This window comes from Dipodomys ordii, unplaced genomic scaffold, assembly GCF_000151885.1.
Source record: "Dipodomys ordii isolate 6190 unplaced genomic scaffold, Dord_2.0 Scaffold94, whole genome shotgun sequence".
Classification (NCBI taxonomy): domain Eukaryota; kingdom Metazoa; phylum Chordata; class Mammalia; order Rodentia; family Heteromyidae; genus Dipodomys; species Dipodomys ordii.
In genome coordinates this window covers 8,402,804-8,429,945 of record NW_012267310.1, presented here as the reverse complement: position 1 = coordinate 8,429,945, position 27,142 = coordinate 8,402,804, and the positions used below count along the sequence as shown (strand labels likewise).

Sequence of the window (27,142 nt, the reverse complement as noted above, 5' to 3'; positions counted from 1 at the left end):
GGTGCTGGGGGGGAGGGGTGGCCTTCCCTCCTCTGCTCCCTGAGAAGGAGGGAGGACGTCGGGCTTCTACTCAAGCCGAGTCTTGGATCCTGGGTCGTCTCTGGTCTGCAAACTGCAGGATGAAGCTGTCTGCTCCTTGTCGGTTCTTGCTGGTGTTGAGTAGAATCCGCTCGCCCGCTGCGTCTGGCTCCATCGTTCCGGACTCTCTGTGTGAGCGCTCAGGTATAGCCCGGCTGTGGTCTCCACCGCGACCCTGCCGCCGGCTGCTGGCTAGAGCTCAGATGTGTATTCTTGCCTTGGCTTTCCCTCACTTGTCTAACTCTCTGTCCTGTGATGGCACACTTGGTGTGTTTCTCTGGCTTAGGACTGTTCACTGGAACTCTAAAACTGCTTTCTATGCGAGAGCTTGTTCAGATTCCAGCTTCTCCTCCGCCATCTTGTCTCCCTCATCCATTTCAATTATTTTATAGTAACCTCTGGCAATTTTATGTTAAAATAAAATGGCTTGAGTTTTATATTTTGAAACTTTACAATATTGTTTCAGTTTACATTTTTAATCATTCAGTATTTGTTTAGACTATTTTAGTCCATAAGTAACCAAACATTTAAATATGATACTAATTTAAAAATAACAATTGAGAGAGGATCTTGATAGCTAGGCTGGTCTCAAACTTCCAATGCTTTTGCCCCAGCTTTGTAAGTGTTCGGATTACATGTTTGGTATTAATGTTTTTAAAAATACTTTGGGAATCACAGAAGTGGTGAGACAAAGAATAAAGGTGAACCAATACAACAGTGGTACTCACAAGACAGTATGTTGGAAATGAACTTTACAACTTGGCGGGCGGATAGCAGCAGAAAATGAAGGAGTGGGTTAACAATATTTGACAAAGATTATACTCATTTCCTTATTTATATAACTGTAATCCCTCTGTACATCACCTTTACAATAAAGAAAAATTACATTAAAAATAAATACTCTTGTATTATATAGTTTAAAAATAAACAAAGCAGCTGAGCTCAAAACCTGACCACTGTATTTTTAATATAACTCACTTGAGAACTATATTTCATGATCTGTAACATAACATCTTTAGGCTGGGTGTGTAGTTCAGTGGTAAAGCACTTGCCAAGTTTGAATGGTTCCATCACCAGCACTGCAAAAAAATCTAAATCTAAAGTAAAATAAAACAGAACCTCTATGAAGTTTTCTGGTGGTAAATGAGTCCCTTTCATATGACAAAATACCTGGCTCCAAAGAATCATATGATAGACATTTATTGCCTTACCTGGAATCCTAATTGCAGCAAGAGCCAATATAGATGCTAAAAGTCTCAAAAGGTAGAGTTACTGCAGTAGTATAGGGAGCACAGGTTTTAGAATAAGAAGGCTTGATTATAACCACCAGATTTTGAACAGGCCTTGTACTGAAAGCAATGTTTTTCTTCCAGAATTCAAACACATAGTTTAGGTTGTTCCTGTGTATGTAACTTGTCTAACAAAACCTTATAAAGTTTCTAAATGCTATACAGACATACTGAGCTTCACAGATGGATATGAAGCCCACTCCTGAATCTATTAATAAGCAATGACCTTGTGACTAAAGAAGAAAGAAGAATAAATTGCATGGCCTAAGACTGTACAGAAAGCAATGTGTTTCATATACCAGAAATGGAACACAGGTTCACAATTTCTGGGAGAAAAGATTTTAAAAGATTCTTTGAGCTTATTTATCTAAAACCTGCAATAACTTCTCACATCAGACTAAATATTTTTTCTCCATCTTTCAAATAGGATTTGTCTCAGTTGTTATAATAGTCTTATGCGCTAGTCTTCCTATCACCATGAGTAAGTATGACTTGAGTACTCCACAGAACAAAAGGAAAAAACAACAATAACAAAAAACGTTTTGTACTCTGGGACAAAGAAATATAAAGCAGGGTTACAGCTTTTAAGTAAAGCTGAAAGGTATACTCCAGGAAGAAGAATGGAGGAGTAAAGGAGGCTGATATTGTTTTGATATTTGTATTTTCTTTTTAATTATTCCACTACAGACTATGGTACTATGTTAGTATAAATCCAGCTCTAGAGACAGTAGGTTGACTTTATCAGGCTGGTCAGCTACCGCTTAATTAATATAAGGCAATACTCCCGAGGCAGCTACTACAAGCATTTAAACTATCTTTATTTCTTATCAAAAGTAGATGTTTCACTAATTAGCAGAAAGCTATATGTGACTTCCCTAGAAACAAGTTTCTTCTTGAGAAAAAAGGAAGGAGATAGGATTGAAGCTCTCAATTGGAAAACTGAGTGTTAACTCAGAAGAATTGGAATTCCAAACTAAAATTCACAATCACCTTGGACTGGCAAAAATTAGGAGAGGTTTTTGTCTTTTTTTGGCGGGGAGGGGTCATGGAGCTTGAACTCAGGAGCTAGGTGCTGCTGTCACTGAGCTCTTTTTTAATTTTTTTATTGTAAAAATATTGTACAGAGGGGTTACAGTTACATGAGTAAGGCAATGAGTACATTTCCTACCGAGCATTGTTACCTCCTCCTTTATATTTCCCCTACCATCCTTTGCCTCTCCACCTCCCCAACTCCTCCCTCCCCCACCACAAGTTGTAAAGTTTGTTTTCTACATAGTGTCTTGTACATCTCATTGTTACAATGGGTCATCCTGTATCCTTATTTCAGCATTTTGTTATTTCCCTTCCCCTCCCCAAATCAGTAAAATATATATACAAGATGCAGGGCACCGACATCAAATACAGTGAAAACAGTGGTCATACCATGGGGGAAGAACATACAAAAAAACCAAAAAAACCCACATAGTGAATTTTAGATTCAAGCTCTATTTTTCCCTCAAAGCTAGTTTTGAGCTATTGTGCCACTTCTAGTTTTCTGGTGGTTAATTGGAGATAAAAGTCTCATGGGCCTTACTGAGCTGGCTTCAAACTCTGATCCTCAGATCTCAGTCTCCTGAATAGCTAGGATTGCAGACGTGAGTTACCAGTGTCGAGCTATTTTTGAGCATACACTGGAACAAGAATTTGATAGCTAGTTTCACTTAGCAAGGATGACTTCAAGAAAACTAGAGTATTAAAGACTTGAAATTCATGGTCATTAAAATTCTAAGATTTGGATTCTTACACTTGCTACATTGTTGCTATTACTGTAATAGAATTGTGATGATTGTTTCTGGAATATCTAGGGGTCAAGTGAAATACGGTGGGGTAGAAAAGTTAAGGATGCGACACTGGTCAGTATTTCAACAGGAGCAGATCTACATTAGGATAGGGTGGGTGTAGATGTGATAGTGCTTGTAGTAAAAATTCTTCAATCACCTACCTTGGAAATCTTTGTTCTTTTTTTCTGGTCCTGGGGCTTGAACTCAGGGCCTGGGTGCTATCCTTAAATTTCTCTTTTGTTCAAGGCTAACACTCTACCACTTGAGCCACAGTGCTACTTCTGGCTTTTCCTGAGTACTTTTTTGGAGGTAAGAATCTCATTGCCTTTTCTGCCCAGTCTGGCTTCTAACCCAGACCCTCAGATCTCATCCTCCTGAGTAGCTAGGACTACAGGTTTGGGCCACCAGCACCCAGCACTTTTATTCTTTTGTTTCTTTTTAAAAATAATTATTTGCACATCAACTTTATCTTGCTTTTTATTATCATGTTTTTCTTTGGGCTTAATGTATTCACAGTAGCATATCAAGGGAAGCCCTAATAGTTAGATCCTTGATTATGTTCAAGATGGCCCTAGGGATAGGGTTCAAACAAATCCTAAGGCATTTATTAACTAAATTAGTTTTCTGAGAGAACATTTTCATTAGTTAAAATATGGCTTGTTAGTATTCCTTTGCTTTATTTTCTTACTTAATATACTTTAGAAAAACTGAAGATCCAACAGCTTCAGAATAACAATGAAGTCCAGTAGATTCACCCAAGTATTGTATGTAAATGTTTATAAGTAGCAGGATCCCCCAAGGAAACTGCATGACACTAAAAGTTAAACTGCATATGATTTATTTTTTTCATTATATTCCATTATTATTTTTTGTGTTGGTCCTGGGGCTTGAACTCGGGATCTGGGTGCTTTCTCTGAGCTCTTTTGCTCAAGGCTAGCGATGTACCATTTGAGCCACAGCTTTACTTCTGGGTTTGTTTTGGTAGTTAATTGGAGTATTTTGGACTTTCCTGCCCATGCTCGCTTTGAATCCCAATCCTCAGATATCAGCCTGGTGAGTAGCTAAAATTACAGGCGTGAACCATCAATGCCCGGCCTTATTATTTTTCATACTCAGAAGATGACAGATTAAAAACAAAATTCAGTCAAAATGGATAGATTGGGTAAAAATGAGTTATATGATTCTAGAGTGCATAATAAACACTAAAAACAGGGTTAATAGATATAATGAGGTTTGTTTAAATAATATAGTTTCTCATATATATAGAGAGATTTTTTTTGTTGGTCATGGGGCTTGAACTCTGGGCCTAGGTGCTGTCCCTCAGCTCTTCAGCTCAAGGCGAGCGCTCTACCACTTGAGCTAAAGGGCCACTTCCAGTTTTCTAGTGGTTTATTGGAGATAGGAGTCTCACAGTCTTTCCTGCCTGGGCTGGCTTTGAACTGTAATCCTCAGATCTCAGCCTCCTGAGTAGGATTACAGGCGTGAGCCACTGGTGCCCGGTTTATTTTTTACTTCTAATTATACAAATAATATCTGATTTTTTAGTTATAATGGACATACTAACTCTTAAAATAGGGACTCAGTATTCAATAAAGAGCTTGAAAGGGACTTATTTCAAATCCTATCTTGGTCACTTAGAGTAATACTGACATTATCTTCTTCAGTAAGTTATTCAATGTATGGAAGTCAGTTTCCCTAGTAAAATGGAGATCATAATTTAGAATTTTTGTGAGGCTTAGAAAGGATAATTCTAAGCTCTCAGCTTGATAACTTTGACACTGACAATTTTCCAGGACTGGGCTACATGGTGAAATGTTTTTTTCCTCAAACACCATTAGTAAACCAAGTTAGGCACACTGGCTTACTCCTACAATTCTACCTGCTCATGAGGCTGAGATAGGGAGGATTGTGGTTCTAAGATAGCCCAGACAAAAACGTTAACCAAGGATCTATCAGATGTAGAAGTTGGGAGTGCTGACACACACCTGCCATTCCTACTGCTACTGGAAATTTAAAATAGGATAATTTCAGTAGACGCATGGGCTTGGGCAAAATGTGTGACTCTCTCACACACACAAAAAATAACCTGTGTGAGAAAGGACTCAGGCATGACTCAAGTGTTAGATTGCCTACCTAGAAATCACGAGGCCTAGTACCCTAGTACCACAAAAAGAAAAAAATAAAGGTAAGAAAAAATTTATAAATATGATCAAGAAACATTTATCATTTGCACCATTCATTGCCAGTTTGTATATGGTTCCTATACTGCAATTGTACCTTATGTTTTTCCAATGACCAAGAAGGAGGAAAAAAAATCCAACTTCAGTCTTCTTAAATTCCATAATGTGTGGTTTACGAAGTTCAGTTTTATGGACCTAAAATTCTTCATATATATATATTCTTGTCTGATTAAAATCAAAGAACAATTACAGGTTCTACAAAAATAATATTTACTTGTTCAATCTGAGTAAAAATTTTTAGATGTGTTATGATGAGAACCATGTGGCTATGCACCTTTTTAGCTGTTGGTCCACATTTAGAATAAAAATTAGCATATCTAAATATAGCTAAATAAACAAGATTGAAAATACTGCTGGTTGAATGCTAAAATATTCAGGACAGTTTATTATAAATGTATCAGTCAAAGCAGAAACACATTGGGATTCACTTCAAATTCTTGGGCTAGGAAATACAATTAAAAGAGACACTCTTTACCTATAGAAAGTAAAGCTGGCCTTTCAGTACTGATTACAAGGTGAGAGAAATGAACACTTTGATAGCATTGCAATCAGTGTTTGTAATTTGTAAGTGCTGTTTGGAATACAATTCACAAAATGGGAGTCGCTTCATAGCATTCAGAGGAAAATTCCAATTGGCTTCAAAGCCCACACATACACTTCTGTACAAAAGATGGACTGAGAAACTGAGCAGTGACTAGAGCCAGGTAACTTTTCTTTTGCCTCAATTAAACAAAAGCAGGAAAAAGAATATTGAGGAACAATAATAGAACAGGGAATTTATCTTACCTCCATCTAGCTCCTCAGCTCCAAAATGATTTCTGTAGAACAACATGATTTCTATCTTGTAACATTTATAGATGGTCACCAAACAAACAAGCAGCAAAAGAATAGCACCGAGCCCTCCAGCAAGTTCAACTGTGTACATTAGCTCTAAGAAAACCAACAAACAAACAACAATAGAGAATTAGAACATATTCACACTTAAAAATCATGAATTCAATTTAAATTCACATTTTTGGAGATAAGACCCATTGTGGGCAGTACATTGTAATAGTTTTTCTTTATGCAGGAGATGGTTGCTCACTTTTGTGAGACAGGATCTCATTATATAGCCCAGCTAGCTTTGAATGAGTGAATGATCCTCCTGCCTCCACCTCCTGAGTGCTAGATTTACAGGCATGAACCACCATTCCAGCTAGTGTGAGAATTTGACCTTTCTGTAACTTTTAGCTCTGTTTCCTCGGTAACTGCATAAGATGATATGTTATGACTATGTTGCTAAGTAACCTTGCTTATGGTAAAAATGAAACTTGGTTGGTAGATTGCATTTGGACGAAAAGAATTATAAATACCTGATTGAAAATTATAGTATTGGTTTGTCTGAGTGCAGCAAATCTTATACATAAACATATCTCCTGGGGAGATCCTGGAAACTATGCTTGTGGAATTGATAAAAAGAAATGAAGCTTTTAAGCTAGCACAGCTTCTGCACTTAGCCAATGTGAACCTTGATCCTTTTCAAGTGAGAGTTTGGGGATGAAGGGAAATGGAGAGCTGAAAGCACATAGTTCCTGGAAGGCACTGTTTTTCTTTGAGTTTTGGGAGGACTACCTAATGAATGTTGACTCCTGCCAGGAGGGCCAAAGTGATCTACCTTTATCTTGAAGGCAGAATGCTTACTTGGACTTTCGAAAAGAGCCACCTAGTGGATGTAATGTTACTATCCCAAAGAGGATTTTTCTTAAAAGTGTAGACTTTTGAAGTAAGCCACCTAGTGGATGTCATGTTACTATCCCAAAGATTTTTCTTAACAGTATAGACAGCAGTGTAGCCTATATTATTACAAAATTATCAGATAAAATTTGGGATAAAATATTTACTTCTTTTTCCTCCTTTAGAACGTATTACCATTGTAATAAAACTAAAGCTAATGGTATTCAAATAGTAAGCCACCATCAAAACATATTGAAACTCACTTCACCTAAGTGATTGTGTCTGCATGTTATCCATAATTGTCATAGTCCACATATCATTACTAATCGATAGCCAGCATTTTCTATAGTTCAGAACTGTGTACAAAAGTACTAGTTTCCTTAATTAAGTACAAATATTTTTTAAATCAAAGATGTTTTAGATTACATAGTTAACAAACTATCAATGGGTGGATTACTTACTTTCATAAGCTTACAATTAATGTAAGCTTAGATGGAGAGAGTTAAACTGCTAATTCAGTAATATATGCTCTGGAATAATATGACCATTCACAAATATGTATAAAATAATGAGGAACAACACAGTATAGTGAAAAATAATTTGAGAAGTGTGCTATCACAAAAAACTGTGTTTGTGTGTTTATATGTGTGTGTACATGCATGTACACATGCATGTATATAGTAAAACTATTATTTTTATGATAATTACAAAGAATTCAGTCACATTTTTGTATTTAGTTCTTTATTCTCAATTAAATAACTTAGTAAATTAAATGCATATAACTACTATTTAATTAAGTATGCTTTCTGTATTTAGGAAATTGATTGTAAGATAGAAGAAAATACTTTATTAAAAGTGAAGTTTATGAACTTCAGAGAGAAAAACAAGTAAAAAGTGAAACATTTTACAAATCTAGAATTTCTTGCACAAGAAAAGAACTGGAAATGTAATCAATAACACTTAACACTTAATATTCACCCCTACATATTGCTAGTAAAAGAACATAATGGCACTTCTACAGAGGAAGATATGGGGATGGTTTCTAATAAAGTAAAACACAATTCTTCCTTGTAAACATCAATTTCATTTCTAGGTATTTACCTAAGAGAAATATAAGTAGATATAATCATGGAAACTTGTACAAGAATGTTTGGAGTGGTCTTTTTCATAGTAGCCACAATGGAAAGAATCAAAGTCCAATAACAGTAGACAATAACCATTATATTCATAGGATAAAATATACTGAGGAAGAAAAAAAATAGCAGGCTACCGTATACATGGTCTGCATAAATCTCAAGATTACATGGAGTAAAGGAAAGCAGATACAAAGTACTAACTACTGTATTAGTCTAAGTAAAAGAACCAGTATAATTCATAGTGATATAAATCAGAAACTGAAGGCTTCAATAATGGCTAAAGGAAAGGCTTATTGCTAAGGGGTAAAAGGGAATTTGGGGGATAAAGGAAATATTCTGCATCTTATTTTGGATGTGGATACACAATTGTATGTATTTGCCAAAACTGATTGATGTGAAGACAACCTTATGAATTTTATCTTAGGTTAATCACACTTAAATTCTTAAAATTTTGTTTACTACAAAAAAAATGATAAGCTCTATAAGTTCTCCCAGACTAGGTGGGAAGAAGTTCTAAAGAAATCTAAGAGTGAGAAGAGCAGCTCTGCTTTAGGTAATTTCCCATGCAGGAAATGATTCTTCTATATTGCCTTGGGTTTTTTTTTTGCATATAGAAATATAGGCATAGTCATGTAGCATATCTACTCAAACGGCTTACGAGCCAATCAAACACTAGGCCTGAAAAATACCTTAACAAGCTAAAAGACACACTCTCATTTTCTTCAAGTGTTGTTCATAAAATTGGCTCCCAAAAATTTAAACATTTATTTTTGAGAAATTGAATATAAATGAGTTAGAGAAAAAATGTATGCTATTTTGTTTTAGAGAAGTTATTGCCCAAACACGAGTTCTTTCCTTTGCTAGATGTCATGAGCCATTCAAAAAATTATATGTAATACTTTGCCATAATACATTTAGCCAATCAATAGTATTGTCTGAAATGTAATAAGAAAAAAGGTTTCATGTAGCTTAGCAATTATAGGAATGGTCTTCTGTCATTTGAATAATTCTTTAAATTAAAAATTAGATGAAAAGTTATATATACTTAGAAAGTGAGCAAAAATGTTTTAAGCCATAATTAGTTGTTGACTAATAACAGGAATACTGAAAACCAGTCCAAAGAAACAGTATTTAAAAGCAGCTAATTTATTCAAGATCTTTTCATGATCTCAGATTTTCCCCAAAATACTTCAGATACAGAAATATCCAATTCTTGCAGAATCTTTATGTTAGTAATGAAATTTTCTTTTCCCAAGGGCACACATCAGGGCCTGCTTCTCGAAAACTATGAAATATACATGTCTAAGCAATATAAATGTGTGCAGGTTACATTTTTTCCCATTTGATTTGTTAATCAATTGGTTTATACAGCATGGGCAGGGAAATGGTACATAAGATTTAGTCTCCACTTGATCTGCTCCAATCTACAGAATTCATTAACTTGATTCCTACCTATTATTGAGTATCCATTAGGTCAGAGCAAAATTACTAGGGGTTAAATTCTATTACAGTTAAAAGACATTATTTGGGCCCACTATTGTAGTTTATCTTTGCATTACTATGTGAATGTGAATAGTGTTGTCTTAGCAAATGTCATTTTTTCCCTTTGAAATAGGATCTGCTTTCAGCTCTAGTTCAAGTTGCCTGGAGTAGCAGCATTTAAAAAAATGAAAAGATTCCATTTCAGCACGATTCAACATCTGAGGATGGAAAGAGAAAGAGCAGACCTTTTAAAATCTGTTTAACCTTTGTGTTATTTGGTTAAAATGATAGGCTTTACCACCTTTAAGGGACTGAGACTGAATATTGAATATTGTAAAGCAAAATCGCTAAGGAAAACCTAAGGGAAACTGGCATTTGTTTAAACACAACAAATGAACAAGTGCCAAAGAGTTACAATTTAAGGGCACCAGCAGTCATTTAGTTACAGGCAATTAACAATGGAAAGCTCTAGTATGAGCTAAGGGAAAACACATTGATTATTGCTCCACTAGTAGACTGCTTTTGGAATAAATTGCTTCAATTTAAAACTAGATTTGCTACAAGCATTTTGAGCAATGACTACAATTTTTTTCTTATCAAGACAGTTGGAGCAAGCAACCCTTTAAAAGAAACAGCTAATTAAAATAAAGCACATGCCATCTCTTAGTATATTGGATTACACTGCAAATAATAAATACATTTGGTTTACACTAATCTTGCTACAATTACCTAGTGTGGTTTAGATTCCTATTTTTTTATTTTCTCATACCTAGTGCTACTGTTTGCAAACTCTGCTAGAAATCTCTGAAGTAAAAATTTTAACAATGTAAATAAAAGTTTATGTGTATTTTTGAACTTGGAGTTTCCATTTGTATTTCTCTTTGATTTCTATACACATATTATCTATATATGTATAAAATGTCTAAACTGTATTTGAGAAGTTTAGATAGCTTATGTTTGCACCGTTGATTGAAAAATAGATTCATTCTTTATAGAAAGTTTGTTGAAATATTCTTCCCTGATTTATATGCTGTAGAATACAAGTTAGTAGAGGAAATGCATGATAGACACTATAATGATCCCAGTTTATTCATTAGCTTCACCAACTACATTTTTCTAAGCTCAGTGTGTTATAAGGAGCTAAAGTTTATAAAGATTTATCCATCCACATAAATTCATATACATATTTATTTCTCTGGAGCAGTATAAATTATTTTTTCCTGGCAGAAGGATAATTATGCTCAGCCTACAAAGATATTCAACTCAATTCTACAATACATCAGTGCAATTTAGAAGCAGTTGTAATTTTTTTTGGTAACACATTAAGAAACTGAAATACTATTCATGTAATAGCAAGAAAATGTTTTGGGAACATATAAACTAGTATGGAAGGATAGCAGTTTTGCTCTTGCAAAAACAAGTCCTTTTTGGAAGCAGACAAGGCGTATAAAAATATAATAATGAAAATAAAAACAACTAATGAATGGAACAGCTTGATCTGTGTGACCAAACATTTGGACAAAATATTAGCACTTTAGTAAGAGGCTATCATGAACCCAATATGGCCATTGGCTAGAACCCATATAGGGCCTAGTTAGTCTAAATTTCTAGAAGCCCTGCGAAATTAATTGTACATGTTCGTCAACCACAAAACTTAAAATCAAATGCAAGACTACAGAAAAATACACCATTCTCTACACAGTTTGTTAGAGCTTATTCTTGGAATGTGTTTTCTTCTCAACTAGGTGAGAAGCATATTAAGCTATTTATTCCCTTGAAGTAAAGAATATTCATAAGTTGTACACTTTACAAGATGAACTTGAATGAATAATGATCATGATTGAATAACGTATGAATTTGTGAGTTAATACTAATTATAAATAAACAAATAGGAAGGAAAAGCTTACCCCAAAGCAGAATGCAAACTAATGAATATAGAAGAAATGATCATCAGAAATCATAATTTTTCAATCATCATACAAAACAATTGACTCAGGCAAGAATTACTAACAGGTGTTAAAATTAGTGAAAGATTGATGAGGCAGAATAGTCATACTCTCTCCAAACTCTCTCAATTTATCATTTATTGGCAACTAAGGGGAAAACGGGCATCATCTGACAAACTGACCAAAGGTGAAATCACCAACAAGTTGATGTCATGTGTCCTGTGGTGTGAGGTGCTACGAAGGCACATCCTTTGTGAAATAGTTTAGGCAGAAACACATAAACTTTGAAAAAGAAGGAATTATCAAGCCAATCAAAATGGAGGAACAAATATAGCCTTGTGAAAAAGCCAAGTGAGAACTTAAGGCCCTAGTTCAGTTCCCCAGTACACACACACACACACACACACACACACACACACACTCACAGTCTAAACTAAAAGATTAAAAAAGTCAATGTTTATGAAAGACTAAATGAATTAATCAAATAAATAAATAAACAAGGTGAGGGGATATCCTGGATTAAGAGACTAAAGAGAATTCTCAACTAAATGTAGTACTTCATCCTGGATATAAAGAGTATCTATTGTGACAATTTCTGAAAAGTGAACATAGACAATATAGTAGATAATAGCATTTTATCATTTTCAATCTTTCCGAGTTTGATAAATGTACTCTCATTAAATAAAATATCCTTGTTTTTTTTGGAGATTGACATTGAACAATTTAGTCACCATATCTGCAATATGAGTTTAAAAGTTTCAGTAAGAATATGTGCTATGTTTTTCACATATATTCTCTCTTTTAGTTTACCTATGTATAAGGAAAACAATAATGTAAATATGATGAAAAATTGTTAAATAATCTATATTAGTAGAGAATATAAATGAAAATTTATTGCAATATTCTTAAAGTTGGGAGTGGGTGGGTGATTATATTTTTTATTCCAGAATAAAAACCAAAATTTAAAGGTTAAATAGTAAGATCACATAATTATGGTATTGTAATTAAAGTATTTTTGGGTACAAAATACACTTGGGATTGAAACTACATCATATGTAGGCCTTTGTGTGTGTGTGTGTGTGTGTGTGTGTGTGTGTGTGTGTGTGTGTGTGTGTTGGTCTTGGAGCTTGCACTCGGGACCTGGACACTATCCCTGAGGTTTTACTCAAGGCTGGTGCTCTACCACTTGATTCACAGCTCCACTTCTGGCTTTGTGGTGGTTACATGGAGATAAGTGTCTCAAGGACTTCCCTGCCCTAGTTGGCATGTAACCATGATCCTCATATTTCAGCCTCCTAAGTAGCTAGAATTACAGAAGTGAGCCATCGGTGCCTGGCCAAAATATAGCTTTTAAAATCTAATGTATATAATTTAATCTTCTCCAAATATGTCTTTGCCTTGGAATTTTCTTCAGATAATTTTCTTAGTTGATTTATACTGCCATAGAATTAAGTTAGAACTCCTTATGTGGGCATATAAGTTCCTTCAGGAATGAAGGAAGCAGCTAACTAACCTCTTGCCATAATGATTTCTTCAGTGTGAATTGATTTTTGAAGTATTTTACCCAATTGTGTTTCAACCAAGCGCTTTTCTCTTTCATTTATCAAAATATTACAAAACCTGCAAGAGAAGGCTTTTCAATGAAGCTTTGCCAGTTAAAGTAACTTGCCTTCTTTAAAGCATGAATTTTCCATTTTTTTCCCATCACATAGATATACCATGTATTAACTGGGCACCAACAGTTCACGCTTGTAATCCTAGCTGCTCAGGAAGAAGAGATCTGAAGACAGCAGTTCAAAGCTAGCCCCAGCAGGAATATCCATGAGACTCTTATTTCCAATTAACCACCAGAAAACCAGAAGTGGTGCTGTGGTTCAAAGTGGTAGAGCACTCGCCTTGAGCAAAAAAGCTCACAGACAGTTCCCAAGCCCTATGTTCCAGTCTCATGAGTGGAAAAACAAAAAAACCCAAAGCAAACAAAGAGAAAAAAACCCACCATGCCACATATTGTGTATTAAAGGTTACTTTTGTCTGTAGTTTTGCTTTAAAAACTATTGCTTTTATGCTTGTTGTTCTTTCTGAGTGAGAGTACCTGCTTGCCTCCATTGATTTTTGCATACCTCTTTGCTTTTTTAGTTTTGCATCTCCTCAAATCAACTTACTGACCACTTTCCAAATAAAAATCCTGTGACCATATTTTTCACTCACTTCTCCTGATTTTTTCCCTAGAATATTTATCATCATATAATACAATATTTGACTTGCCTATTAACTAAGTATATTATTGTTAATTGTTATCTGCTGAAATCTAAATGCCATAAGAATATTTGTTTTTGTTGTTTTTCTGTTTGTGTATTTGAAAATTTATTTTTCACTGATTACCTTCAGTCTTTTTTTGGGGGGGGGTCTGGGGGCCTGAACTCTGGGCCTGGGTGCTGTCCCCTCAGCTCTTCAGCTCAAGGCTAGTGCTCTACCACTTGAGCCACAGCACCACTTCCGGCTTTTTTCTTTTTGCTTATGTGGTGCTGAGGAATCGACCCCAGGGCCTCAGGCATGTAAGGCAAGCACTCTACCACTGAGCCACCTCCCCGGCTCCTATCTTCAGTCTTTTGAAAGTTCTCTGACACATTGTACTCAGTGATAAAAAATATATGGACTACAAACTAAGAGCATCCACAATTTTCTAACAAAATGTTAGATTGTTATGTGTTTCTACTCTAAAATTCCAGTACTACTTTGAGTCATTTTTGATCAATGTATTGGGTTGTGCAAGCAACAGATGAGCTATAATTATTAATATCTATGTCATTAACTTAATAATAAAACTTTATTATATAAACATGGTCAACTTCTGATGTTAGGGAAATGAACCCTAAGATATGTATTTAAATGTTTTTTTCTTTCAATTGATTGTTTCTAACACATTTATAAGATTATTTCTTTGTAGCTTTGTATGTCCCTCCCCCATGGTATAACCCCTGCTTTCACTGTATATGAGGTTGGTATAATTTGTGGAGGGGAAGGGAAAAAACAAATTGTTTAAATAGGGATACTGGTGGGTCCACTGCAACAATGAGATGTCTAAGTTGTTATGTGGAAAAACGAACTTTACAACTTTGGTGGGGGGGGAGTATTGGGTGGGGGGGCGAGGGGAGGATGGGAAGGGGAAACAAAGGAGGAGGTTACAATGCTTGACAAGAAATGTAGTCATTATCTTGCCCATGTAATTGTAACCCCTCTGTACAGTATTATCACAATAAAAATAAAAATAAAAATAAATGGTCAACTTCATGGAATGTACCTAAAATTGTCTTTCATGCATAGTGTATATTCAGAAAATCATTTATGTAGCCGGGTACCAGTGGCTAACACCTGTAATCCTAGCTACTCAGGAGGCTGAGATCTGAGGATCATGGTTCAAAGCTATCCTGGGCAGGAAAGACCGTGAGACTCCTATCTCCAATAAACCACCAGAAAACTAGAAGTGGCTCTGTAGCTCAAGTAGTAGAGCGCTTGCCTTGAGCTGAAGAGCTGAGGGACAGCACCCAAGCCGAGTTCAAGCCCCACAACCGACCAAAAAAAATCAATTATGTATTGCTTCATATCTTTTTTTTTCCTTTGCTGGTCCTGGAGCTTGAACTCTGGGCCTGGACGCTGTCCCTGAGCCTCTTTGTACTCAAGGCTACTGCTCTACCATTTGAGCCACAGCACCATTTCCAGCTTTTTCTGAATAGTTTATTGGAAACAAAAGTCTCATGGACTTTTCTACCAGAGCTGGCTTAGAACCTAGAACCTCAGATCTTAATCTCCTAAGTAGGTAAGATTACAGGCATGAGTCACCCGCACCCAGCTTGCTTCATATCTTTGAAATCCAACTTTTTTATATTTCTTGGAACCTCAGATCTTAGAGATCTTAAGTGAGAGCTCTACCACTGAACTACATTTCCAGCCCTCAACTTCTTCTATTTACTCACTCACTCGCTCAATCACTCACTCACTCACTCACTTTTCTATTTGTTAATAAGTGACTTTCATGACCTAGGTATAGTGTTTTTGAGTTCTAGAGATAAAGTGATAGGTGAAATATGTTTTTTGCCTTAAGGAAACTCGAGTCTAGAAGCAGGGTCTGGAATATAAACATATATTTTATTACAAAGTGATAGTAAGCTAATTTTTACTGAGCACTGATGTTGTTGCACTAAACGTTTCATATAGAAGTAAGAAAAGCCATACACACACACACACACACCCATATATATATATACATATACATATATATACATATATATATACATATATATATATATGCATGTATGTATCATTATCCTTTGTCAGATTGAGCAACTCATTTGGGGAATTATGTGTAAAAACAGTTTGTATGTGAAGTTGGTAGGGGGAAATTCCATAGGGGTTATGTAATGATTGGCAAAATGCAGGATTGTCATCAAAGGTTTTCATCAAGTATTGTGATCTTCAATATGGAGAAAGTTCATGTGGGATGATGGATGATGGATGGCAAATTGAAGTTGTGATATTTAAGCTAGTATATATTATTAACTTTAAAAGCAAATATTGTACCTTGTAAATATTTGTTTAGATGATTCATGTATCATCTAAGCCAGTTTCCCCAAATTAGGTCAGAAGAATGGAACATTAATTCTCCCTTGAGAAAAACTGGCAAGGATTTTTCAAAATATACTTTGAGGAATTATTAACACAGACAAAGCTTTGTTTCAGAAAACTTTTACCCTTTGGAGTGTGCATGTTTTGTTTGAAACAGCTCTATCTAAAGAGTATAAATGGGCCATATGCATATCATTATGTGTCTTCACACATATATAGGCATATATTTTTATATATACAGGATTCAGATCAGGCTGTTTTATCTTAGATCTCATAAGATTAAGTATAATTGGGAGAAAAAAACAAAGATGGAAGATATTGCTATAATAAAGAACAAAAAGGGCCTCAGGTGACCAGCTTAGAAGACAGGGCTATTGTATATCAAAGTGTCAAACTTCACTGATGCCTAAAAGAAAATATCTTAGAAGAAAAAGTATTTGATTTCCCTTTATAGTACTAGGAATTTCCTTCTGAACATGTCATACAAATAGACAAGCACAGATGGAATGTTACAAAACATCTCTTGAGAGATAATTGTCAGTGTGAAGGTGGCATTGCCGTTTTACTCCTTTCTGTTAAGGGATGCAGTGTTTATCCTGAAAACAATCATCCACTAGGGGATATATTGTCACAGTTAGAACAATTCATTCTGCCATTGGGAATGCTTTGGGTGGCACAAAGAACCCAGACCATCTGGACTGCTTAGATAACCAATAGAAGCCATGTTGGCTAAGAAATACTGAACTGTCCCTTAAAAATAATATAACGGTGCCAGGCAACAATGACTCATGCATGTAATCCTAGCCACTCAGGAGGCTGACTTCTGAAGATCCTTGTTCTAAGCCAGCCCAGGTGGGAAAGTCCGTGAGATTCTTATCTCTTATTAAGCATTAAAAAGCCAGATGTAGAGCTGTGGCTCACATGGTAGAGTGCTAGCCTTGGGCTCCAAAGTAAATGGACAGTGCCCAAACTCCTGAGTTCAAGCCCAAGAACCAGCCCAAAAAAGAAACAAAACAAAAAAAAGTGTAATGAGTTGTAGTATATTCAATTGAAGAAATACATTTATAAAATGTACAAATGGAAGACTTATTGCATTGTAATATACAAAATGGGAAGCATGGATGAACTGTAGAGTTTCGTTGTTTTCATTTTTCCATTAGTATTTTAATATAGTCCATAATTATTGAAAGCATTAGAATAAAATGTGTTTGACAAAAGTCACTGAGAATAAGTCTCTTGAGAAAAATTTTGTTCCAGTCTTAATGCTTCCAGAGTTAGAGACTGTTAAGGGAAAAACAATAATCAAATAATATGCTAGTTCATTTTCCCCATTGGATATAACATAAAATATTTTCCTATTTCTTCAACGTTTTTGATTACTATGTTTTCTAAATATATAAGCCTGTTAAAAAAGTGTAGAAAACTGCTTTGCTTTAACGTTTATGAAGAGATACTTGCAAGTTTACTAACATTTAAAAGAACTCTTCCCTACTATTAATAATCCTGATGAAAAGGGCATATTTTGGGGACACCAATAGTAGAACCCATTCTTATTTAATTTCTCCTAAGTGTGGAAGAGCTCTTTAAACCAATGAAAGGTTGAGAACAATCAGGGACACATAGGTTTGGTTGCCTTTAATTCGGATCCATGAAAATCTTGTCCTTAATAATGAATTCTTTTTAAGCAAAATGGTAATTACACAGACTACTTCACAATGAATAGGGTATTATTTTATCATTCTATGTCATATGATTAATAAAAAATTATCAGTGGTTTGTGAAAACTGTGAAGTAAAGGTGTCCCCTAAATTGTAATGTTTTCTAAATTTACACAAGAGTATATTTAGCAAATGGTTTTAGGTTTACTTAAAAACGTGCAAATAACTTGATTTGAGTAAAGAGAAGAATAGTTTTTCCATGCTCAAAAACATCCAGTAACTTTTTTTCTGAGTCTATAAAATTTGCATAGTGTAAAGAATATGAAAAAATTTATAAACAATGATCAGAAGAGCCAGGCATTGGTGGCTTATGCCTGTAATCCTAGCTATTCAAGAAGCTGAGATCTGAGGATCACAGTTTAAAGCCAGCCCAGGCAGGAGAAAGTCTGTAAGACTGTCTGTAAGACATCTCCAATTAATTATCAAAAAGTTGGAAGTGGAACTGTGGTTCCTGTAGGATTACAGGCATGAGCCACCAGTGCCCAGCTGGAATTGTGCTTTTTATTTTTTAATCATAGAAACCACAGCTCTGAGGCAACTTAACAAACACATTAACCATAAGAAACCCCTGGCAAGTATAATCACTTCAATTTGGTTTTAGTTTGGCAAAATGAGACACAACATCACAAAACTTGGAGAATCTGTAAACTCTGACAAATAGCCTTACATATGTTGTTAGTAATGAAGTGTTTAATATGTTCTTTCAGGATTTCTTTACTGAAGCTTAAGGGCAATTGACTTACGACTGATAAAAATTGAAGAACCAGGAAACAAAGAGACTTGCTTTAGGTAATACAAAAGTAAAGAATGAAAAAAAAATGGTCTCAAGAAACTGTCCATTTTTCATAACTTCTTTTCAGTCAATCTTCACATAAAAGTTCAATTAGTGGTAATGATTCTTGAATGGTTTTAAAAGTGACCTTCATGTATTTCTTGAACATATCACAGGATTTTCTTTTTTGATTAAAAATATAACCCATTTTAATAGCATTTAAATTGTCTATTTTTAATTTGCAGAACTCCATGTCTAGAAGGTTACTGTTCCTTGAGCACATACTAAAAATAGAACATGTGCTCTAAAAGTAGAGATAAATAGCTAAGATATTTCATACGGATGGCAACTCTAATTCTCAACACTAAAATCTAATACATGTTACCATGGTAATCTATTGGAAATCAACACATTTTTTTCCTGCTCTATAACCTGAGAGAATAGTTAGTATTTTTTTATGTGTCATATCTAATTTCTCACTTTACTGACCTGGTTGTCAAAGTTCGATATGCAGGAACTGCTTATTAAAAGTTATATTTTGCATTTTATGACCCAGTTGTGCCATTTCTCAACCAAATGCAGGAACTCACAGCTATACGGATGCACACCCATCTGCCTCTCCCTAGCCTCGTTGATTTAATGGCCCAGGATGATGGTAGACATCACTCTGGATGTAGTGATTTAGTTATTAAGGATATTTAACTAGGTGCTTTACCCATAACTGGCACTCAATACAGATCTGTTGAATGGGAATGATTTGTTTTAACTCTCTCATTTAGGTAGGTTGCAGTGAAGCAAGATTTCAAGTGAGATATGAAACATCATCAAGAAACAGACTTAACATAAAATAATGAGAATGTGAAGATATTTCCAAAAAGGAAGCGTGAATGGTGATGGTGGGTGGTGGCTACGAATATGCTGATCCAGTATTTTTTGTGACATGTATCAAAATTTGTTATGTGTCTACTAGATGATTTTGATGATCTTCATATATCTGTATATATGTACATGTGTGTGTGTGTGTGTGTGTGTGTGTGTGTGCGTGTGTGTTTGCTGGCATCACAGGAACAAAGTAATGTGTTGACCTTCATTTTATTGACTTGGGATTTTCTTTGTGTCTTCTGCTTTGCCAGGTCTTTAGACTTGATCCTCTTTTCATTTTGGTATTTTTGCTTTGTTTTCTTTTTGTTCTGTTTATCTGCCTTTGGGAGTGTAAGGGGAGGCATAGAAATGGAGGGACAAAGGGTGAACAAATGCAGCAGTCATACTCACTAGACATTATGTTAAAAATGAACTATACAAGCCAGGCGCCTGTAATCCTAGCTACTCAGGAGACTAAGATCTGAGTATCGAGGTTCAAAGACAGCCTGGACAGGAAAGTCTGTGAGACTCTTATCTTCAATTAACCACCAGAAAACCAGAAGTAGTGCTGTGGCTCAAGTGGTAGAGTGCTAGCCTTGTGCTGAAGAGCTCAGAGACAGAGCCCAAGCCCAGAGTTCAGGCCCTATGACAGACAACAAACAAACAAACAAACAAAACTATACAATTTGGGGTAGGGGTAAGGGGTAAAACGGGGAAAGAGCCAGGGAAGAGATGACATTGTCCAAAAAGAAATGTACTCTTTACTACCTTATAATAGCAATAAAAAGAATAGAGCAAAAAATAAAATAAACTTGCTCTTTTTATTCTTAACTTCCCAAATAGCTAGAATTACAGACATGAGCCACCAGTACCCAGTTCCTCCAAATGATTTTGTTGTGTTGCTTTTTTTGCTAGTGGGATTAGAATTCAGGGCTGGCCATATCCCTGAGCTTTTTTGGTTAAGGCTAGTGCTCTACCACTTGAGTCACAGATCCACTTTCTTGTCATTTTGGTGTTTAATTGGAGATAAGAGTTTCACAAACTTTTCTGCCTGGGCTGGCTTCAAGCTGCAGTCTTCAGATGTCAGCTTTCTGAGTAGCTAGGATTACAAGTGGGAACCACCTGTGCCCAGCTTCCAAATGATTTATATTGATTTTTTTCTAAGTGGCCTTTTTGTCATTTTCTAATTTAAAAATGTCTAGATTTCTCAGCCTGTAGGCTAGTCCAAGTAAAAGTATGAGACCCTACCTAAAAGACAAAAAAAGAAAAGAAAACAGAAAAGCCAAAAGACTGAAGGCACAATTCAATTGGTAGAGTGTTTACAAGCCCCAATCCTGGAAAGAAAAAGTCTTTCCAGTAGTTTCCCATTGTCATTGTTTTAGGTTTGTTTCTGTGCTTATTGTTCATTTGGTTTTTGTCAGTCATGGGGCTTTGAATTTGGGCCTGGGAACTGTCCTTGAGCTCTTTTGCTCAAGGTTAGCACTCTACCACTGTGATCCACAGCTCTATTTCCAGTTTTCTGGTGGTTAGTTGGAGACAACAGTCTCACAGACTTTCCTTCCCAGCTTGGGCTTTGAACTGTGGTCCTTATATCTCTGCCTTTTTAGTATCTAGGATTACAGGCATGAGCCACCAGCACCTGACTACAGCCTCTGTTTGATGATACCTAATATACGTGAATGAAACACTGACACATGAAGGGATATTATTCTATTAGTATTATTATAAGTTTTTCATTTTTCTTCTTAATTTTTGCCTGTTTGCAGCCAAACTGTTGACCAATACTATACGGTAGTTTAATTTTCATATGCTATTTGTCCTTCCAAATTAAACATAACTGAGATTTAGCTGAATTTGAGTGACCAAAACAGGAAATTATGAGTATTTATTGCTCACCAATAAATATCTTGTTGTTCCTTAGTAATTGCTATTTGCATAGGCTGAACACTATATATAGCCATTTTGTATAGGCTGAAATATGTGCATATATTTATATATATGCCATTGAGAGATTTCTAAGTGTATTTTTTCTTTAAAAGTGAGATATGTTGTAATACTGGCCAACTATGTAGGCTTATTTTGTTTAAGAGGTTAATTATTTTAATACTTGAAGAGAGTGCCCTTTCAGACATCTCTGAGTAGGAAATGCCTTCTGTATGGCACAATTTCATTGAAAATGTGAGACAAGTAACCTCATTAAGAGCAGAGTGTGAGGCCAGTGTACCAACGTTTAAATAGGTTCAAAGGTGTTGACCATGTAAAAAGAATGAGGCAATTAGTTGGAAATAGTCCCATTGACTGGTTGTACTCTGGTTTCATTCCCTTTTTCAAGAGAACAGAGATCTCAAGAGAGTTAGTTGCTCTTTACCTATTACATGCTACCATGTTTTCTAGAAGGATCTATTGTCTAGGTTAGGGCTTTGGTATGCTAACTATAGTCCATAGACCAGAAGCTACCAGCATCAATAAGGAACTTTACTGAAATTCAAATCTTGACTCCCACGCAAACTAATGAATCTGAATTGCTTTATAACAAGCTCTCTGGGTGACTTATGTGTACTGTAAAGCTTACTTAGCTATCTGTACAGGGGCTCCAAATGCTTTTTCCAAGAGGAAAAACACAAATAATCAAACTTTTGTCAATTCTTATAGCACAAGCTCTTGCTCTGTTGAACTTTTGATCACATTTAGTATGATCTTAGAGGGTTTTCACAGTGAAACCCTGTTAACTTCCCTTTTGAATTTCCCTGATGTGAGTAGCTAATGTACTGAAAGTGTTTTCAGGAAGGCGTGGGGTTTCTGCTGTTCATTGGGCAAAGCAGTGGCTCCCGATGAGGTGCTATTTTACCTCCCTGCTACAGGGATGTTTAGCAATTACATAGGACAGTTCCCATCAGAAGGTAAAATTGTCCAGTTAGAAATATCAATATGGCAAAATTGAGAAACTCTGTTGTGGACAGTCAAGATAATTAAGAATTTGTTTAATCAACTCATTTATCACATTTACTTCGTGGTTTAGGTGCAATGATCCATGTCATTGAGAAGTAAAAGTCTTTTATCAAGAATTTACCACTAATTAGTTTTTAATTAGAATTTACCATTAGTTAGAAAAACTAAAGTGAATTAATAAGGTAAATAAAATATTTACAATGACTATGACTTTCCTAGAAGTGAATACTTCAGAGGTTTGGTCTACTTGAAAAATCCACAGGAATAATTGTAATCTTAACTGTTCAGGAGACTGAGATTAGAGAGGTGTTATTCAAAGCCAGCCTGAGAGGAAAATTCCACAAGATTTTATATCTACTTTACCAATAAAAAGCTGCTTGGAGGTGTGACTCAAGTGGTAGAGCACTAAACTAGTAAGCAGGCTGAGCTAGTGTAGGGTCCCAAATTCAATCCCTAGTACTGGGAAAAAACAGCAATGATTAAAAAGAAAACAAACCAAAAAAAAAACTCTTAGAATTTATCAGTTCTTGGCCCTCCATGGTTTTAGCTAGGACTACCTTCCCCCTGTGTATTAATTGAGATAAAAGCTGATAATCCATAGTCAATGGTCCTTTCCTAACATAATTGTCACTTGGATATATTAAACAGGGAAGGAAAAGGAAGTAAATTTACTGATCCAAATGACTGAAAGGTGAACCCCATCAAATAGAAAATCTCCCTGCTATAATTAATCAGCAAAATCTGAGATCAATGAGCATTTGAAATGATATTTTGCTGTTTAGGCAAAAAATAATAGAGGTGGTTAATCTCAGTTAAATTATATGTTCTCTAAGAAAATAGTTGCAAGTCATGACAAAAGGAGACCACCATGTGGTTATGGCAGAAAAGAGTGTTATTAGAAACAGCTGGCCTGTACCAGATGTAGGTGTGCAGAGAGGAAACATAGGACACAGAGAGATTATATTGAAGTAAGGAGGTCAGATCTGGCTGGCCCCATATTGGCCACATGGTGGATGTTAGGGTCTGGCATCTTGTCTTCATGCTGGCGGAAGGAAATCCCCTGACCATCCCCTGCCTCCCAGATGATCCTCATGCCTGGATCCCTGGAGGCAGGGGTGGGCACTTGGCTGATAGGTTACTGAATCTGTCAGTCCAGTGCCTGGAACTGGGAATTTCCTGTGGATCTGCCGCCTGCGCCAACCTACTTAGGTCTGGACCAGCCTAGCTGCCAGGATGCCTTGCCACGTGTGTCTCCATGATCGTGTCCTGTGTTCTTTCTCCTGGCTCATCTTCAGTCATCATGGAGTCCCAATTTAGCTCTCCATTGAAGCTGAATTGGCTTGTTGGTATTGTTTTTGTTATTTCTTTAGCATGTTTCCTAGCTGTGTTATGTGTATTTGGGGGCTGCAGGACTTTGTAACAATGGGCAGCACTGGCAGCCTGTTAACTGTATAATAAAGAGTCCAATATTTCATATTCCAAAATGTGGCCTCTGAGATAATTCACCTTACCACAATATAGGAGAGAGTAGAAGAGGAGGTGTGGCCCAGTGAATGCAGAAGTGACCTCAGAGCCTGGGGTACTCCCACAGTCCAAAGGAGGCATGACTAGGGTGGATGAGGAAGTGACCTCAAAGGATGAGGAAGTGACCTAGGGTCCTTTTGGTGACTCACAGTCAGGTTGATTGACAGGTAATTACTGATTTGGGGCAGGTGATTTCTGATAAGGCTACCACGTTGTCCCTTATGAAGAGGAAGGGGGTTTAAGGGACCTGTTTTCTTGGGCAGACCTAAAAATAGTCTTCTCAAAGAGTTAATTTTTAAGCCCATAGACTTTGTGACAATCAAATGGCTTTGCTGGAATGTCCCTTACCTAAAAATCAAAAGTACAAAATTGTTAATATTGGACAATTTGGGCTTGGGGCATTCACAATATCAACAAGTGTTTTTATTTATTTAATTTAACATTAGTTATCAAGAGGAAAATATGGAGTTTGGCCAGGTGTTTAGTTTTGCTTTTTAACTGGGGGGCAGAAAAGCAAAAAAAATACAGAAAAAATTTGGTATCAAATATAACATCTTACATTGTTTTAGGTTTGTTTCTGTGCTAGTAGAAAAGCAGGCAGTCAGGGAATTGAGGTCTAGAAAACCTGCCTGAAAATGAAATGGGCGAAGAAGGCCACAAAATAATGAGGACATAAGAAGGATAAAAGAATGAGGAAATAAGAATAGAGCATTCAATCTTGGGCATAGAGAACTTACAGGGAACAGGAAACTGATCAGTCAGAAAGCTTTCTTCAAAGACTCTAATTCTCCCAATTTAACCCAAAGCCAATCTGTGTAAGCACTGAAGATAGTGCGAGATGGTTGAGATGGGCTGATGTATATTCTGTCATTTGCTTTCTTGGCCACATTTCTTTCCTTATTATTAATTGTTATTGTAAAGGTAATGAACAGAGGAGTTACAGTTTCATAAGTCACAAGTGCATTTCTTTTTGAACAGTGTCACTCCTTCCCTCATTTACTTCCAGTTTTTTCCCTCCTGAGCCCCCGCCACAAGTTGTATAGTTCATTTTCAACATAGTGTCTAGTGAGTATCACTGCTGAATTAGTTCATCACTTGTCCAACCATTTCTGTGCTTCCCCTTCTCCTTCTCAAATTAGACAAATTTATATACAAGCCAAAAGGTACAGAAATAAAAAACAGTGACAAAAGGGGAAATACAGAATAAATTTTTTAAAAAGAACCATAAAAAGTAAATAAGAAACCTCTTGCTTTCATTTCTTGGAGCTCATTTCAATAAGCATCATTTTATATGATCACATACACATAGCTATTGAGCCCTTGTGATTCTCTCTTAAGAATATCCTCCTTTGCTCTCACTGAGTGATAGTTTAGAGTCCTATTTAACTTATCATGTCCAAGTGTAATTTTTTGTCTTTTACTATTCATTGGGTTTACTTGTGGATTTACAAGCACATTGTAATTATTACAAATGAAGGAAACTATGTGACATATATTTCTTCTTAATATAGTTTTTTTCCAAGTGTTTTCCAATAAATTTTCTATCACTTTTACTATGTTTAAGTCTTGCCTGAATCCTTCCCTTGCCATATGCAAGGACTGAAGTCACTTCATCTGCCTTAAATTGCTGGTAACAGGTTTGGTTCATTGGCTTCGAAGTTAGGGATTAAGTGTGTGTGTGTGTGTGTGTGTGTTTTCTGTCTTAGATTCACTGAAAAAGCAACAATAGAGAATGATAGGATGTTTTCATATCTAAAGACTATTTTACTTTTTTATGTATTTTAAAGTCAGTGGTCAAAGATATCAAATGGCCAGTACCAAAGGGAGGTTTAAAAGTTCTATGGTCTTTCTCAGTTAATAATTAAGTATTAGGTGCAAAAAAGAAAAGAAAAATTTGGTCAGGTGTTGCTGTCTCCCACTTGTAAGCTTAGCCACTCAGGAGGCTGAGATCTAAGGATCATGGTCATCTGAGGCAGGAAAGTCTATGAGACATTCATCTCCAATTAATCACTAAAAAGTCAGAAGTAAAGCTGTGGCTCAAGTGGTAGAGTGCTATCCTTGGGCAAAAACAACAACAAACAAACAAACAAAAACAACAATGAAAACCACCCCTCCACACAAGAATAAAGACAAAAAAATGTTCAGGGACAGTGTCCAGGCCCTGAGTTCAAGCCCAGGATGGGAATCAGAAAAATAACAAAAAAATTAGGCAGATAAACACAAGGAAAGGGGGGGGAGGTACAGGTACATACATATTACCAAGATAATTACAAGAAAAGAAGTGGAGTCTACTGGGTCTAAATTCATCCAGCTTTCAAACAATGACTTTTAAATGATGTGCAGGTTAATTACATTACTAAAGATATTTCCAGAACTAGGGAGTTTATTGAACAAGTCTAATTCCCATTGATTACATTCTTTGGAAAGAGAGAGAGAATGCATAAGAGAAGTAAAATTGTTTTGAAGGGAATAGAGAAAATCTAGAGGTTTACTATTGCTTAACAAATGTTAAGTTTCTCAAATAGATACTTTGCCAGTTACCAACCTACATCATGAAGAATGAATTGCCTTATTATTGTAATCAATATAAATCAACATAAACACTAAGAGCAGGATTACTAATGAACACTCTTTTTTTGTCTGTTGTGGGGCTTGAACTCTAGGCCTGGTCACTGTCCCTCAGCTCTTCAGCTCAAGGCTAGAGATCTAACATTTAAGCCATAGCAGTACTTCTGGTTTTCTGGTGTTTTTTTTAAATTTAATTTAATTTTTTTTGTGAACATACTGTACAGAGGGGTTACAATTACATGGGCAGGATAATGCATACATTTCTTACCAAGCATTGCAGCCTCCTCCTTTGTTTACTGTTTACCCTTCACATCCCTTCCCTACCTCCCCCCTACCTCCCCACCACCCAATCCTCCTCCCCCACCAACCTTGTAAAGCTCGTTTTCGACATAACCTTGTACTTCTCATTGTTAATCTCACAGA

General features: G+C 35.9%; 1 protein-coding gene across 1 annotated transcript in view; it reads right to left on the bottom strand.

The window, feature by feature from the left end:
* The window catches only part of Il1rapl1 (interleukin 1 receptor accessory protein-like 1), a 1,198,232-nt gene that overhangs the window by 25,204 nt on the left and 1,145,886 nt on the right, over nucleotides 1–27,142 (bottom strand). Inside the window, exon 9 of the mRNA XM_013026494.1 lies at nucleotides 6,214–6,357. Coding sequence (XP_012881948.1) covers nucleotides 6,214–6,357 — 144 coding nt within the window. The remainder of the gene's footprint in view (nucleotides 1–6,213; nucleotides 6,358–27,142) is intronic.